This window comes from Lampris incognitus, chromosome 2 (genome assembly GCF_029633865.1).
Source record: "Lampris incognitus isolate fLamInc1 chromosome 2, fLamInc1.hap2, whole genome shotgun sequence".
NCBI lineage: Eukaryota > Metazoa > Chordata > Actinopteri > Lampriformes > Lampridae > Lampris > Lampris incognitus.
Window position 1 is genome coordinate 102,545,330 of NC_079212.1, and position 12,913 is coordinate 102,558,242.

The 12,913-nt window shown below is 40.9% G+C and overlaps 1 protein-coding gene across 1 annotated transcript; it reads left to right on the forward strand.

Moving 5' to 3' along the window:
* The first annotated feature begins 875 nt into the window (after window positions 1-875).
* On the forward strand, window positions 876-10,385 carry LOC130107590 (cytochrome c1, heme protein, mitochondrial). The gene is made up of 7 exons (XM_056274263.1): window positions 876-999; window positions 4,082-4,272; window positions 7,296-7,422; window positions 8,296-8,453; window positions 8,718-8,878; window positions 9,245-9,345; window positions 9,737-10,385. Exons 1-7 carry the CDS (start codon window positions 919-921, stop codon window positions 9,839-9,841), a joined length of 924 nt encoding a protein of 307 aa, XP_056130238.1. The 5' UTR covers window positions 876-918; the 3' UTR covers window positions 9,842-10,385.
* The last annotated feature ends 2,528 nt before the right edge of the window (window positions 10,386-12,913 follow it).

A 12,913-nucleotide genomic window follows, 5' to 3' on the forward strand; every position in this document is an offset into this window, starting at 1 on the left:
ATTGTTTGTATGATGTATCATGCACCACATTTGATGTATTGTGGTCTCAGACTGACCCACTTTCCCTTAAGGTGTGACAATAATTTCATTTAGTCTCTTCCCATCTGTATCCAGAAGAGTTATCCAGAATTAATCCGATTCTGATTTTAAAGGGGAACTGAAACGTCGTTTTGCTGCAGCTGTAGGACAACTACTTCACCACTGAGGACTATGATGATTAAGGATGGCATAATATCAAAGTGGGAAAGTGGTTCATTGAACTAAAGTAGCCTACTATTATAACTCATCATGAACAAAGGTGCAACCCTTAAGACCTTCTTTTTGCTAAGGACAAATACAGTGGCCCACTGTGAAATGCTGTTTGAATTCCCCTGTAGATGATTCATGTCGTTACAGTGGTTTCATGTTTACATGTATTTCATGCAAAATCCATCAGGACCCGCTTAGTTCACATAAGGTCACAATGTCGCCTACCCTTGCCTTGCCGTCTATTCACAATGCTGTAGGCAAGAAGACTTCCAGAAGGACGATTAAGACGGACACATAATCTATGTTCATGTAACATAGTGTCAGCATATAAAGACGCCGGATACAAATGTAGGTTAAATGTCAGGTTTAACCATTAAGCTGCCACTTGATGGCGACGTTCTCCTACCGTCCACGAAATCTTCGGTTTTGGGTTTCTTGTCAAAACTTGGTGTTTAACCCTCTGCATAATGAGATAACCAATGGCCAAGCGATTTCTTGTCGTAATTGTGCATCCAGAAAAAAAAATTACAAAATGATGTAACGTAATGCAGAAAAGGGGTTGCGTAAACACAGGTTGTGTAAATTGCCGAACGGGGAGGGGGCAGTGCGGAGGGGACGTGATGCAGCCTGCCTCCTCCAGTCCTCTCAGAGGCACAAGAACGAGCGAAGATGGCGGCGCTACGAGCTGTCGCGCTGTCCGGCAGTGGGAGAACTCTCTTGAGCACGCCAAAAACAATCAAGGCCTCCAAGGTATGATGGCAGATGTCATTAAGGAGCGGTAGTCGATTTTCATATGTTTTCGATAAAAGTAAAGACCAACTTGTCCTTACAGCTAGCTAGCCTAGCCTTAGCCGGTCAACTAGGTTGCTCTACATAGGGTTAGGCAAGGTCACTCGAGCTATGCAACGTTTTTTAGAGCTTCTTGATGGTCTTACATTATTTTCAAATGCTGCTTTGTTCCTCGGACGCAGAGGGCTTTGAATTACAACAGGTTGAATTTTAACACTATAAATAGACCATTTAGACGTGTTGCCGTAGATTTTGTCAAGCCAGCTAACGGTTATCTAGCTAGCTCACTAGTGCTTCCCTTGTTGGAGAGGGAAACTAGGCTAACCGGCAAACGAGCAGCGTTCGCCTGTATTTAAACCAAACGTTTATGTTGTACAATGTAGAGATGCAAGTCAATGGATAATACCTTGATAATATAGAGACCCAAAGTATTACAAGGGCGATAGGTAGAAATCTGTCATCTGTGTCTTAGATTCCAAAATGTGTCCTGATACTATTGAGCTAACGAGCTAGCCAGGTAGCTCTAGTTGTCGTCTCAAGGACTGAAAGGACTTCCGGCGGAACGTGGCCAACGTGTATTAGCCACCAGTGCTGCTCTCAAAATGCGACTCGTGTTTGCAATGCGTAAGCTTCACCCCACACAAAGCTAGACTTAAACGTGTAATAGCATTTTTTTTAATGTCATACAGACTTATAGGCCTCACTACAGCAATGAATGAGCGGTCTTACATTTAAGCATTATGTGCAGGTCAGTTGTGTAGATTGCTGCTTTATAAACCTAGGTCAACAAATAAAAGTCATCCCTTGATTCATTTTGTTGAAGCGAAAGTATTTGGGTTTGCATGGTGCTTGTTGAATGGGATTAATAAATATGTTTCTCTAAACCTTCCTTTTACATTGAGGTAAGATTGAATAATCAATTGAATAGTGTGCTGTTTAACTAGTAGTTTGATATTAGAACCTCTGGTACTGGAACCTTTTGATTTATGAAGTTTTACAAATGATTCTTTGTATTGGCACATTAAATAATTTCCGATGTGATGTAGTGTTTTATTTAATGTTTTGATGTTGTAGTTATTTAGCTGACACAGTCAAAATCAACCCTGTGCCACAGAGGTACAAGCCTGTGGGTATTACATTTTCAACTGCTCACTATCCCTGATTTCACCAATCACTATACATTTGACTTGGGGGGGGGGGGTATTGGTGTGGTATTTGGTTGAAATACACGTTTGGCTTTTTCATATTCTTGACCCTCAATGGCACTTGGCTGGGAATTACTGATCCAGAACATGATCCAGTGGCAGAAGAGGTGGTAATTGAGGGTCTTAAACCAGCATACATTTATTTGATCAATACACATGGTTTTTGGGGCACAATTGTCAACCTTTGTGTGAATCCAAGTTTATACCTTTTGAGAAAGAAGCAGTCTCTCTAACCACCAAGCCATCAGTGATAACCTGAGTGATGCTGCAGTTAGTAAGCCGAACGCGATGATCTTATGACTATTGTCTGGTTACAAAAGCACCATCAGAAGGACAGTTTCATAGGAGTTATAATAAATTGTCAGTCTCCTATAGCTCTGTGATTTGGCAGCCTATTGTAGCTGTATGCTAACAGACATATTCTGAAATATTTATAAGTGCAATATAAGAGGGTAAAACTTGACTGAGATCATTTTGTTTCTCAAATCATATACCAATTGTATGTACAGTACCTAGTAAAGATATAGCCTAGTTGCTATCACTTTAGCTGCTCTACCTCCTTTAAAAAAAGTGCTTGCTTAATTGTGTCCTGTGGTGTTGTTTTGATGAGGGGTGAAGACTGCAGGGCTGAGGTCAACACTCCAGTCAACAACTGGATGATAATTTGTCCACATCCCACACAGTATGCCCTGCTCTGTGTATAGGGTTTCACAGCTATGGTTAAAGTGATATTCGTATTGTTCAAGATGTTGTCATTTTGATATATTAAAGTGGAAACGGACAACTTTTCAACTTCCCCCCTGGTGTTTCCAAGTGGTATTATTGTTTGCGCCACTGTTGCAAAGACAACTGGATCGCTTTCCATTTTCCTCAGAACCTCACTCTGTGAAGAAATGATAATTGACCATAAGAATCCCCATTTGAATTAGAAACCTCGATCTCAGTGCTATGATAAAGACAGAGTAAAACATCATGTAGTATTCACAAGTAGGCAGGTTGTGTTACTGATCCAGTAGAAAGAATGCCAATTGAATGTCGGTTTGGAACCCTCAAGTCCCGGAGCTCTCTCTATCGAATGAATGCCTGTCTGAGGTTCACTCTTGTTTTACCTCTGTTTCTATCACTCTCCCTCTTTGCCTTCTTTGCCTCCTCTGTCAATGGGGTTCTTTTTCTCTTGCTGGATAGTTTCCAACTGTTACTTCAGTTGTTCCACCATCCGCCATTTCTGCTACTGGGGATAGCTGCCGATAGCCACCACAGAAAAACAAAAGCGCTATCTTCTTCTTTTGGTTACATAATGGTTGATGCACTTCCTTTGCACCATAAATCGAGCCTTCATTTTCCTGGGAGATCATACCTGGTGGCAGACAGATGGGATAGTGAAAGCGAGGCTTAAAAGGAATCAGTCTAAACGCCAGTAGTGTCATTATTCTGAAGCCATTACACTCTGCAATCAACATTTACTATGTAATGATTTTTTAAAGGAAAAAATTGTCTATTTCCACTTTAATCACAATTTTTACTGAACAACCGCTGTTTCAGATTTGTTGAAAAACCATGCACACAGAATTTCAATCACAGAAATTACAGTAGGGATAAATTATGTCATGTCATTAGTTGTGTAGTCCATACTTGGTATGACTACATCCCTACATTTTACTGTTGTTTAACTTTTTGATGTTTGAACTATTGCTATGAAAGTTTGACTATTCACAAAGTCTTGTGTATGACATGTATTGAAGTAATGGTGGTTTCTAAACTCGTGATTAATTTTGGAGAAACAGTTAGACAGGCTGCAGGGTTCATTGTAATGCTGATAAGATTCTGTCATTCTGTAGGCTAACATGTCATTTGCCAGCCTGCCACGGAACAAGAAAGTGGCCCTGACAACACTGGGTGTAGTCACGGCTGGAGGTGCTGGGCTTGCCCTAATGCTGCATCAGTCTGTTAAAGCCTCAGAGCTGGAGCTCCATCCCCCTAACTACCCCTGGAGCCATGGTGGACCTCTGTCTTCGTTGGACCATGCAAGGTACAAAAGGCATATATGCAGTGATAGCACTATTTGTTCCTCACTTGCTATGCCTGCCCCCCATTTAAGAATATCCATGAAGCTTAATCAGTCACTTAAAACAATTTCTCCCACTACTGTTAGCATAATATGCCTTCTCAGCTGCTGGTCTAATGGTGAGCAGAACAGACTCAAGACTTATACCATGATTTGTAGATTTGATGGCACGGTGGCTCAGCAGTCCTGGGTTCAAATACGACTGGTCTTCTCTGTGTGGAGTTTGCATGTTCTCTCCATGTTAACATGGGTTTCCTCCAAGTGCTCCACTTTCCACAAGACAAAGACTTGCATGTTAGGTCAGTATTCCTGCCCTTGACCAAGGCACTGGCCTAAGAACTGGAGTCAGTCCCTGGACACTGCGCTGTGGCTGCCCGCTGCTCCTAAGTAATTAGGATGGGTCAAATGCAGAGGTCTTCCCACGGGAATCAGTAAAGTAACTTTGATGTGCTAGTATTTAGAAACAGATATACTTGCATTTAATTTTTGTTTCTTGACTTCAGAGTTTTTATGCAGTTTTTTTTATTCGGACCTACATGTTTGTGTTCAAGCCAACATTAGCCAACTCACACAGTTGTTCCAATATTCCAATGTAAGTAAAACAAGGAGATGCTTAATCAACAATGGTCCAGAAAATAAATCTGTTGACTGATTGTCAGAACAATTCACATAATGCTGCATCATGTAATTATTGATACCCACAAACATTTGTCAGAAGGACCATAGACTGGTGAGCTTGCACACATACTTTGATAAAAACCCACTGAAACATTTATAGCTCCTCGCTCTGTGTTCACTGTGAATGTCCAGGCAGCAAGGCTCCATTTTCCTACCACAGCGCTCAGTCAAAGAAAGTTGAATCAGTTCATCTGGATACAACGTTTATTGACAGATACATTTCATCACTCATCCAAGTAACCTATTGAGTCTAAACTAACTGCAGGTATCCCCACCCTTAGACTACTGAGTCCTGGCCTGACGCGTTAGCTCTCCTGTGTTGTGCCATCCTCTTGGCCAGTGTCTGTTTAGTGTCCTCAATGTACAAGTCACAGCAATCCTCCTGGCACTAAACAGTGTACACTATATTGCTCTGTTTGTGCCGGGGGACTCGATCCTTGGGGTGGACCAATTTCTGACACAGCGTGTTTTGAGGTTTGAAAGCAACCGAGATGCGGTGTTTGGGAAATACGCATCTCAACTTTTCCGACACTCCCGCCACATACAGAATCACCACTGGTTTACGCTTAGGCAGCTGTTGTCCTTTTCCTCTCTTCGATCGGCTGGTGCAGTTTGGGCATCTTCCTGGCTGCGACAAACACCCAGTTAGGATAACCACACTTAACCAGGGCCTGTTTAATGTGGGATTTCTCCCTTTACCTGGCCACTGTGTCGGTGGGGACGTTGTCAGCTTGGTGGTATAGTGCCTTGATGACTCCTAGTTTTTGCTCCAGTGGATGATGAGATTCAAACTTTTTGCTCCAGTAGATGAGAGTCAAACATTAAGTACTGGTCAGTATGTGTTAGTTTATGGTAAACATCAACAATCAAATTGCTATTGCAATTTCACAGTCTAAGAAAGCTAACCTGTTGTTTTTCCACATCATCCCTGGTGAACTTGATGTGGTTAAGAGTTAATGTGGTCGTTGAAATGAAATGCCCTAGTGGCAACCCAAGGATCACTTGTGGCACCAGAACACACACACATATGAAAATATGAGTAGATTTGTGAAAGCAGCAGCTGTTGTTTATTTTATTTTTCTTATGTATGTCTACTTGAGTGGTTGTTTTTATTAGCAGGTGTACAGGTTCCTTCATATTTTCAATAGACCAAATTAATTTACACACAGCCTTGCCCTTATAGTTTTCTCCCTTTTACTATCTCTCGCTCGCATTTCTAGGTAATGATGAGTATATAGGCAAGTGTATCCTGCCTGCCATAGTTTGGTCTACATCAGAGTTCGCGCTAGACTTTCTCGTTGTCCATCATGATGACGGACAGGGTCATAAAAATTCGGTCACCATCAATTGTTACCCGTCATAGATATATAGCCTATTTAATAGCATTTAATTTTCTATAACAATCGACCACAATACATTTAATATGCAGAATAACACTAATATAGACAGAAGAACAAACTTAGATTATGCATTTATAAGAGAGAAAAAAGGAGCAAACGAGACACTGACACTCTTTTCATGAATGATTTATTTTATTTTATTTTTTTACAGTAAAATCTAATTTCTCTGAACCTCAGATTTAACAAGAAGAATGGGCAGAAAATGAATTTGAAACAGCTTTAGTTAGTGTTCAATGTGGCTACGGCTGCTTTTGTGATCATTCAGTGACGATTTCTGCGTCGTAGTGCACCCTCTGACAAATCCATTATGCACATCAGCTTTCCTGCAGACATCACAGGACATTTTTCCACCTTCCCTCCTCAACCAGGTGTAATTTTGCTCCCACTGAACCCAGTATTCTCTCTTGGTCGTGGAGTTGCTACCACTTGCTTTCTCCGCGGACTCCGCCTGCTCGTTGTCGTCAACTGCCGCTGGCTGTTCGTCATCATCAGAATTAATTTGAGGTTCTTCTTGTCTTTCATCCTCCACCTCATCAATCCCTCTTTTTTCACCAGCTCGTTTATCAACCACATTCGTCTTTTGAAAGAAATACCGAACACTCAGCTGCCGTGACATTTTGTGATAGCCTACTTAGTTTGTTTAAAACAAGTTGGCAATGAAGAAGACAAGATGCAGAGCTAATTAATGATGCACAATCGCCACCAAGTGGACAGTGGGGTTTACAACAGGTGGTCTGCGTGTGTTTATTAATAGTGTTGCATGTGAATTTAATCGGTCAAATGATGGACAGCCTTTAGATTTTTCCGTCATTGTTAAAAAAAAATCGGTCAAAGATGGAAAATATTCGGTTAACACGACCCCTGGTCCACACTGATGTTTACAACTTTATCTCTCCCTTCCTCCCCTAGTGTTCGCCGTGGATATCAGGTGTACAAGCAGGTATGTTCGGCCTGCCACAGTATGGAGTACCTGGCCTTCAGAAACCTAATTGGAGTCTCGCACACAGAGGCTGAGGTTAAGACCATTGCTGAGGAGGTAAGTTGTTCTCTGTGTGTGTTTGTGTGCGTGTTTGATTTGGGTATCATTACATACTCTTTATAGTATGAAGTAAATGCTATAATATCTATCCAGAAGATAATAAATATCCAGTGGCTCAGTCATATCATGTCTGGCTCATGGTCGTAATGTCTAATAGATGCATCACATAGATACAGAGTGAGCAGCAAGGTTTTGGGTTATTTACAGATGTTTTTGTGTTGTAGAAAAAATAGTGCTTCATAAATGTCTTACATATTTGGAAGAACAGTGCTAACAAAACAGAAAACAAACTAGACAACAGAGAAATCTATCCAGAAGGGGGAAAAGTTAATGTGTAGCAGTCATTTCTTCCAGGTACCTAAACTTTTTACTCAGAAGAGATAAGATAACATTAAACATTTTTCATAAAAATGTTTAATGTTAGCCTAAATTGATGATGTTGAATATATTTTTTTCAGTCCCTCCCAAAATAAATTCCTGGCTATGCCAGTGACTTCAGCCATGCTCAATGGAAACAGTGACATTTGACAGAATGGCTGCATGTCAGCTGCGGTACATGCTCCACGTCTTCGCTTGCAGTGCACACTGAGCTTAAGCAGTACACATAAATAAAAAAGGTCAATGAATTAAAAATGAAAACATGCATTACAGTAATATCACTACTAACTTTAAAAAAAAAACTACAGTAATAATAACTTGAGCTTGAGTTTTTTACACTGAAGATTTTTTTACATCTGATGATGAATTGCACATGAGAAAATGATAATGGCAGTATTCATGATATATATTTGAAACACAGTCTCCGTTGTGTGTTTCTGCAGCATGAGCTGAAGCTAGTGCAAAGAAAACGTTGTCCTTTCTCCTGTTCAGATTGAGGTTGTGGACGGCCCCGATGAGAACGGGGAGATGTTTACCAGACCAGGGAAGCCCTCCGACTACTTCCCTAAGCCCTACCCCAACCCTGAAGCTGCCCGCGCAGCCAACAATGGCGCCCTGCCGCCTGACCTCAGTTACATCGTTAATGCCAGGTAACATATTATCAACTAAAGGGGAAAAAATCTTGAAAAAGACACACGTACTCTTTCCCCACCTGTTGCTCTCCTCTTCACCTATGATGGAATGCTGCTCTGCTCTCTTTTGTCTATCCTCTGAAGCACGCAAACAGCTGTGTGATGTTTTAGTCTCAATTTTTTCTTATCTGTTTGACCTTTCTGCTCTTTCCTCTTATCTTTTTGTCTTTCCTTCTTTACCCCACCCCTTCTCTCTGTCTTGCTCTCTCTCTCCCTCTCCAGACATGGTGGAGAGGACTATGTGTTCAGCTTGCTGACAGGTTATTGTGAGCCTCCAGCAGGAGTATCAGTAAGAGAGGGTCTCTACTACAACCCATACTTCCCTGGCCAAGCTATCGGCATGGCCCCACCCATCTACAATGAGGTGCTAGAGTATGAGGATGGTAAGGAGCAGAGAGGGGAGTGAGAATAATTGTATGTGTGTGGACATTGAGCTCCTGTCTACAACAGGGTGCAATATCAGCGTAGCATGTTTGTTGCACAGCAGGTCAAAACTGTGAGAAAGATTGAAAGGTACCTTTAAATATGTTTCCTTTGTATTGTGTGGATAAGTGTCACTTGCACCATTTTCTGCCTTGATTTTAATTAACTGATTATTTATGAAGAATGCTAAATGGCCACAGCATAATTAGACCCTGTCAGATGGAAAACTGACTATGAATGCTGTAAAATGTGGCTTTTGTCTTTCAATGGGATGGTGTCCATCAGTGCTGATGATGTTTGTTGATTTGTTGTCTGTGTTGCCATAGGAACACCTGCCACCATGAGCCAGGTTGCTAAGGACGTGTGTACCTTCCTGAGGTGGGCTGCGGAGCCGGAGCATGACCAACGCAAACGCATGGGACTGAAGGTACACCTATTGGACATGGTGGCACAGAATAGCTATACATACAATCAAGCACACAGAGATAAAATATCTGCAAATATAAGATGTCCACACAAATGTCGAACACACAGACTCAACACATTGACACAGGTGAAAAACGGCCCTGCATAGGACAGAACGTAGAGTAGAACATTCGACACTGCCCATTTCTGATGGACTATGCAAAAAGCCTCCAAACTAGTATGGCTCAGAGTCCCTGTACACAAGTTTTACTATTAATTTGTAGTTTTTGTTTCAATTATGAGTTAATATAGCAATATTTCAGTCTGTTGATGTCTTATGTCTTGGTGCACATGGAAACTATTCATATTGCTCATTACATTCTCCATCTCTCTCTCCCTCATTGTCCCCTCAGTTGTTGATGGGTGTTGCCATCGTCAGCCCTTTGGTCTACTACATGAAGAGACACAGGTGGTCAGTGCTGAAGAGTAGGAAGATCGCTTATAGGCCCCCTAAGTAAAGCAAAACACACCTAAACTTTGGCCTACCTGTACCAGAGAGGGCTGCGTTCAACAACCCCACAACACTCCCCCTACAATGTTCTCTTTGACACAACACAAACATGCCTTTCTAATAGGGGTAGAGAAATCAAGCAAATAAGGTTTTTGTTTTTTTTCCTTTTTTATAATTGGAATGGTCAGCCAAAATGTGGTTGAGCTTTTCTGTATCTGCAACGTTGTGGTTTGTTTTGGAGTGTTGTTGGCGTTCTTGAATGCACCCTCCCCTCATTATTTTGTTTGATTTGGTCATAGCTGCTCCTTATTCACATCTTAACATGATGTTCAAGTCATGCCATTTATGATTCAATTAATTATCCATCTTTATAAGATATTGAATAACAGAGCGTGCACAGACAAGTGGTTGCCCTAAAACCATGAAACATTCTGAGTGTGCAGATAAACATCCTTTCCTCCCCTCCCAAGAAAACAAGAGTACGATGATGGAACAAAAGCAACTGCTAAACCTCTTGTTTTACTGTACAAAATAAATTATCTTAAAGGAAACTTTGTCTGGGGGTGTTGCTTGTGCAATTCTCATGAGGGACATGCATTACATACATTTGTTGTTGCAACCTTTCCAGTGCTTGTCGCTCTTCTCATCTGTCTGACTCAAAGTAAAATTTGAATCTACACTATGTTGTGTAAATATTTAATAAATCGCTGTACTGAGTAAAATTGTGGTTATGTACTCGGTTTGTTGAGCTGGAGTGGAAGTTAAGGATCGTGGTTTCAACAATACGGGCACTTGCATTTATAGGCTTCACTCTTTAGGTCTTGTAACACTGGACTTGCACAGTCTTTAATATAATGTTCAGTTCTAACACAAACTGCGTAAGTGCTTCAGTGTATTTGAACACCCGTTTTAAATCCAAAGTAGGAGTGTATGATGTGGGGACTAGAGCTTTATGACAAGTGCAAGTGTAGATTTGCTGGTTTACATCTTTTCTAATTAACTGAGGTAATTTAAGCACTTGATTGCTGGAATAGGATCCAGCATCCCCACAACCCTGAGAGCAGGATAAGCAGCTCAGATCATGGATGGATGGATGGATCGTTGTTTGGCAGTTCAGTAAATCTGATGCGTTCGACCTGTTTTAGTGAGGTGATTTCCATTTTTGATAATGTTCAAACATGGCGTGATGTTCATTTGGTCTCCTTAATGAAGGGAAGCACACAAGGCAAGTAAAACTACATATTGACAAAATGGGATAACTTAATTGAGCGTGCATTTTATAGTTCGTACCCATGAATTGGTCAAATTATTAAACATCAAATTATTCCCACGTCATTAATTTGGGTTATTGTTTTGGTAGGTAAATACTAATCACTTTGTTAATTTGTGCTCTCGATTAACACCAAATGAGGCATGAGCTGCAGTTTCTAAAGGTAATCGGAGATAACCGGGGCCGTGTTACCAGATGGGACATGTTAAAGTATTGCACCTGAGACAGTTATATTTTGAGCAAAATTATCATATAGGAGTCATAATCAAGAGAACAAATAGGCATAAATGTATAATTTCAGAAAATATGTAGGCGGTTAACTGAGACGAACGACTTTTTGACACCGCCTGCAAATCTAGCCATCCATCCATCCATTATCTGAACCGCTTATCCTGCTCGCAGGGTCGCGGGGATGCACACACACCCATTCATACGTAGGGACAATTTAGTACGGCCAATTCACCTGACCTACATGTCTTTGGACTGTGGGGGGAAACTGGAGCCCCCGGAGGAAACCCACGCAGACACGTGCTTGTGCTGAGGTTGATGGCGGGAAGTGACAAACGACCTGCTGGTGAAGACCGCAGGGAGTGGGATGGGGTGTAAGTCTGAAGGAGAAGGAGAAGCAGAGGATAGATTATGAAGAGTTTTGAATGTTAATACAATTTTAAAATTAATCCGCTGTGACACAGGAAGCCAGTGTAATTGAATCAGCAGGGGAGACATGGTCAGTGGACTCGGAACGTGTGATAAAACATGCTGCAGAAATCTGGATCAGATTGCAGAAGTCAATGCATGATGTGACCAAAGCATTGACTAAGACTTCCTTGGAGTGTTGTGTTAAACCAGGGCGTGGTCTGGGGTACTCTAGTAGAATTACAAGTAAAAAAAACAAATGTTCTGAATCATAAAACATACAATTGTTTTTATCAATTTTAAATCTTTCTCTCAGAAACTCATTACAAGGATATAAACTTAGCACAAAAAGTAAGGAAATGTGTGTTTGGTAGATTATTTCTTTGTTGTAACAATGCTTCTTGGCAATAAATCTTACATCAGGCACCTGATTGTCAGCACTTGGGGTACCAGCAGCTCAAAACGAGTCGATAGCAACAGCAAAATAAGCTGTTTGGCATTGGCAGAGAAGATTTGGCAAATTTCTCATGGGCGCAACCCACATACTCAGCTCTGCTGCTCACCCCACAAATGCATGTTCCTTACAAATGTGGCACCATTTAAAAGGGAAATAAACAGGCTTTCCAACGATACAAGATTTATTGCCAAGAAGCATGGTTACAACAAAGAAATAATTACCAAACACAAATTTCCTTACTATTGTGCTAAGTATATATCATTTATCATTTTAAAATGGGTTTCTTTCACTTTTGGTTAAATAGGGAGAGTGAGGTGTGTGGTTCTAATTCTGACTATAGTCTCTTTAGGATAATCTTTTAATAGATTTTTTTCTTTTTAATGGTAGAGGAAAGAGTAGGAGGTAAGGGCACCCCTTACAATTTTGTCTGTGCATTTTTTCCTCAGTAAAGTCGAGATTGTCTATATAAAGTGAAAGCATCTGCGGTCCTAACACGTCATAAGGCAACATTCCTTTTATCATATTCACCATTACTTGTGGGATTGCCTTGATAACCACTGGGTATTGTTTTTTTGTACACGTCACACTGAATTTATCAATGAATTCATTGTACTCTAGAAGATTTCCTCTTGAATCCATCAAACGTAAAATAGACCAAATACCTCTCTCCACCCAATCATAATAACATAAAGATTTTCTTTTAAACAAGATACACC

Bases quoted from the DNA above. Each gene is read 5' to 3' on its own strand.
- LOC130107590 (XM_056274263.1), top strand. From the start codon at position 919: ATGGCGGCGCTACGAGCTGTCGCGCTGTCCGGCAGTGGGAGAACTCTC. The intron at 8,454-8,717 runs GTAACATATTAT...CTCCCTCTCCAG, and splicing joins AGTTACATCGTTAATGCCAG to ACATGGTGGAGAGGACTATG. The intron at 9,346-9,736 runs GTACACCTATTG...TTGTCCCCTCAG, and splicing joins GCAAACGCATGGGACTGAAG to TTGTTGATGGGTGTTGCCAT.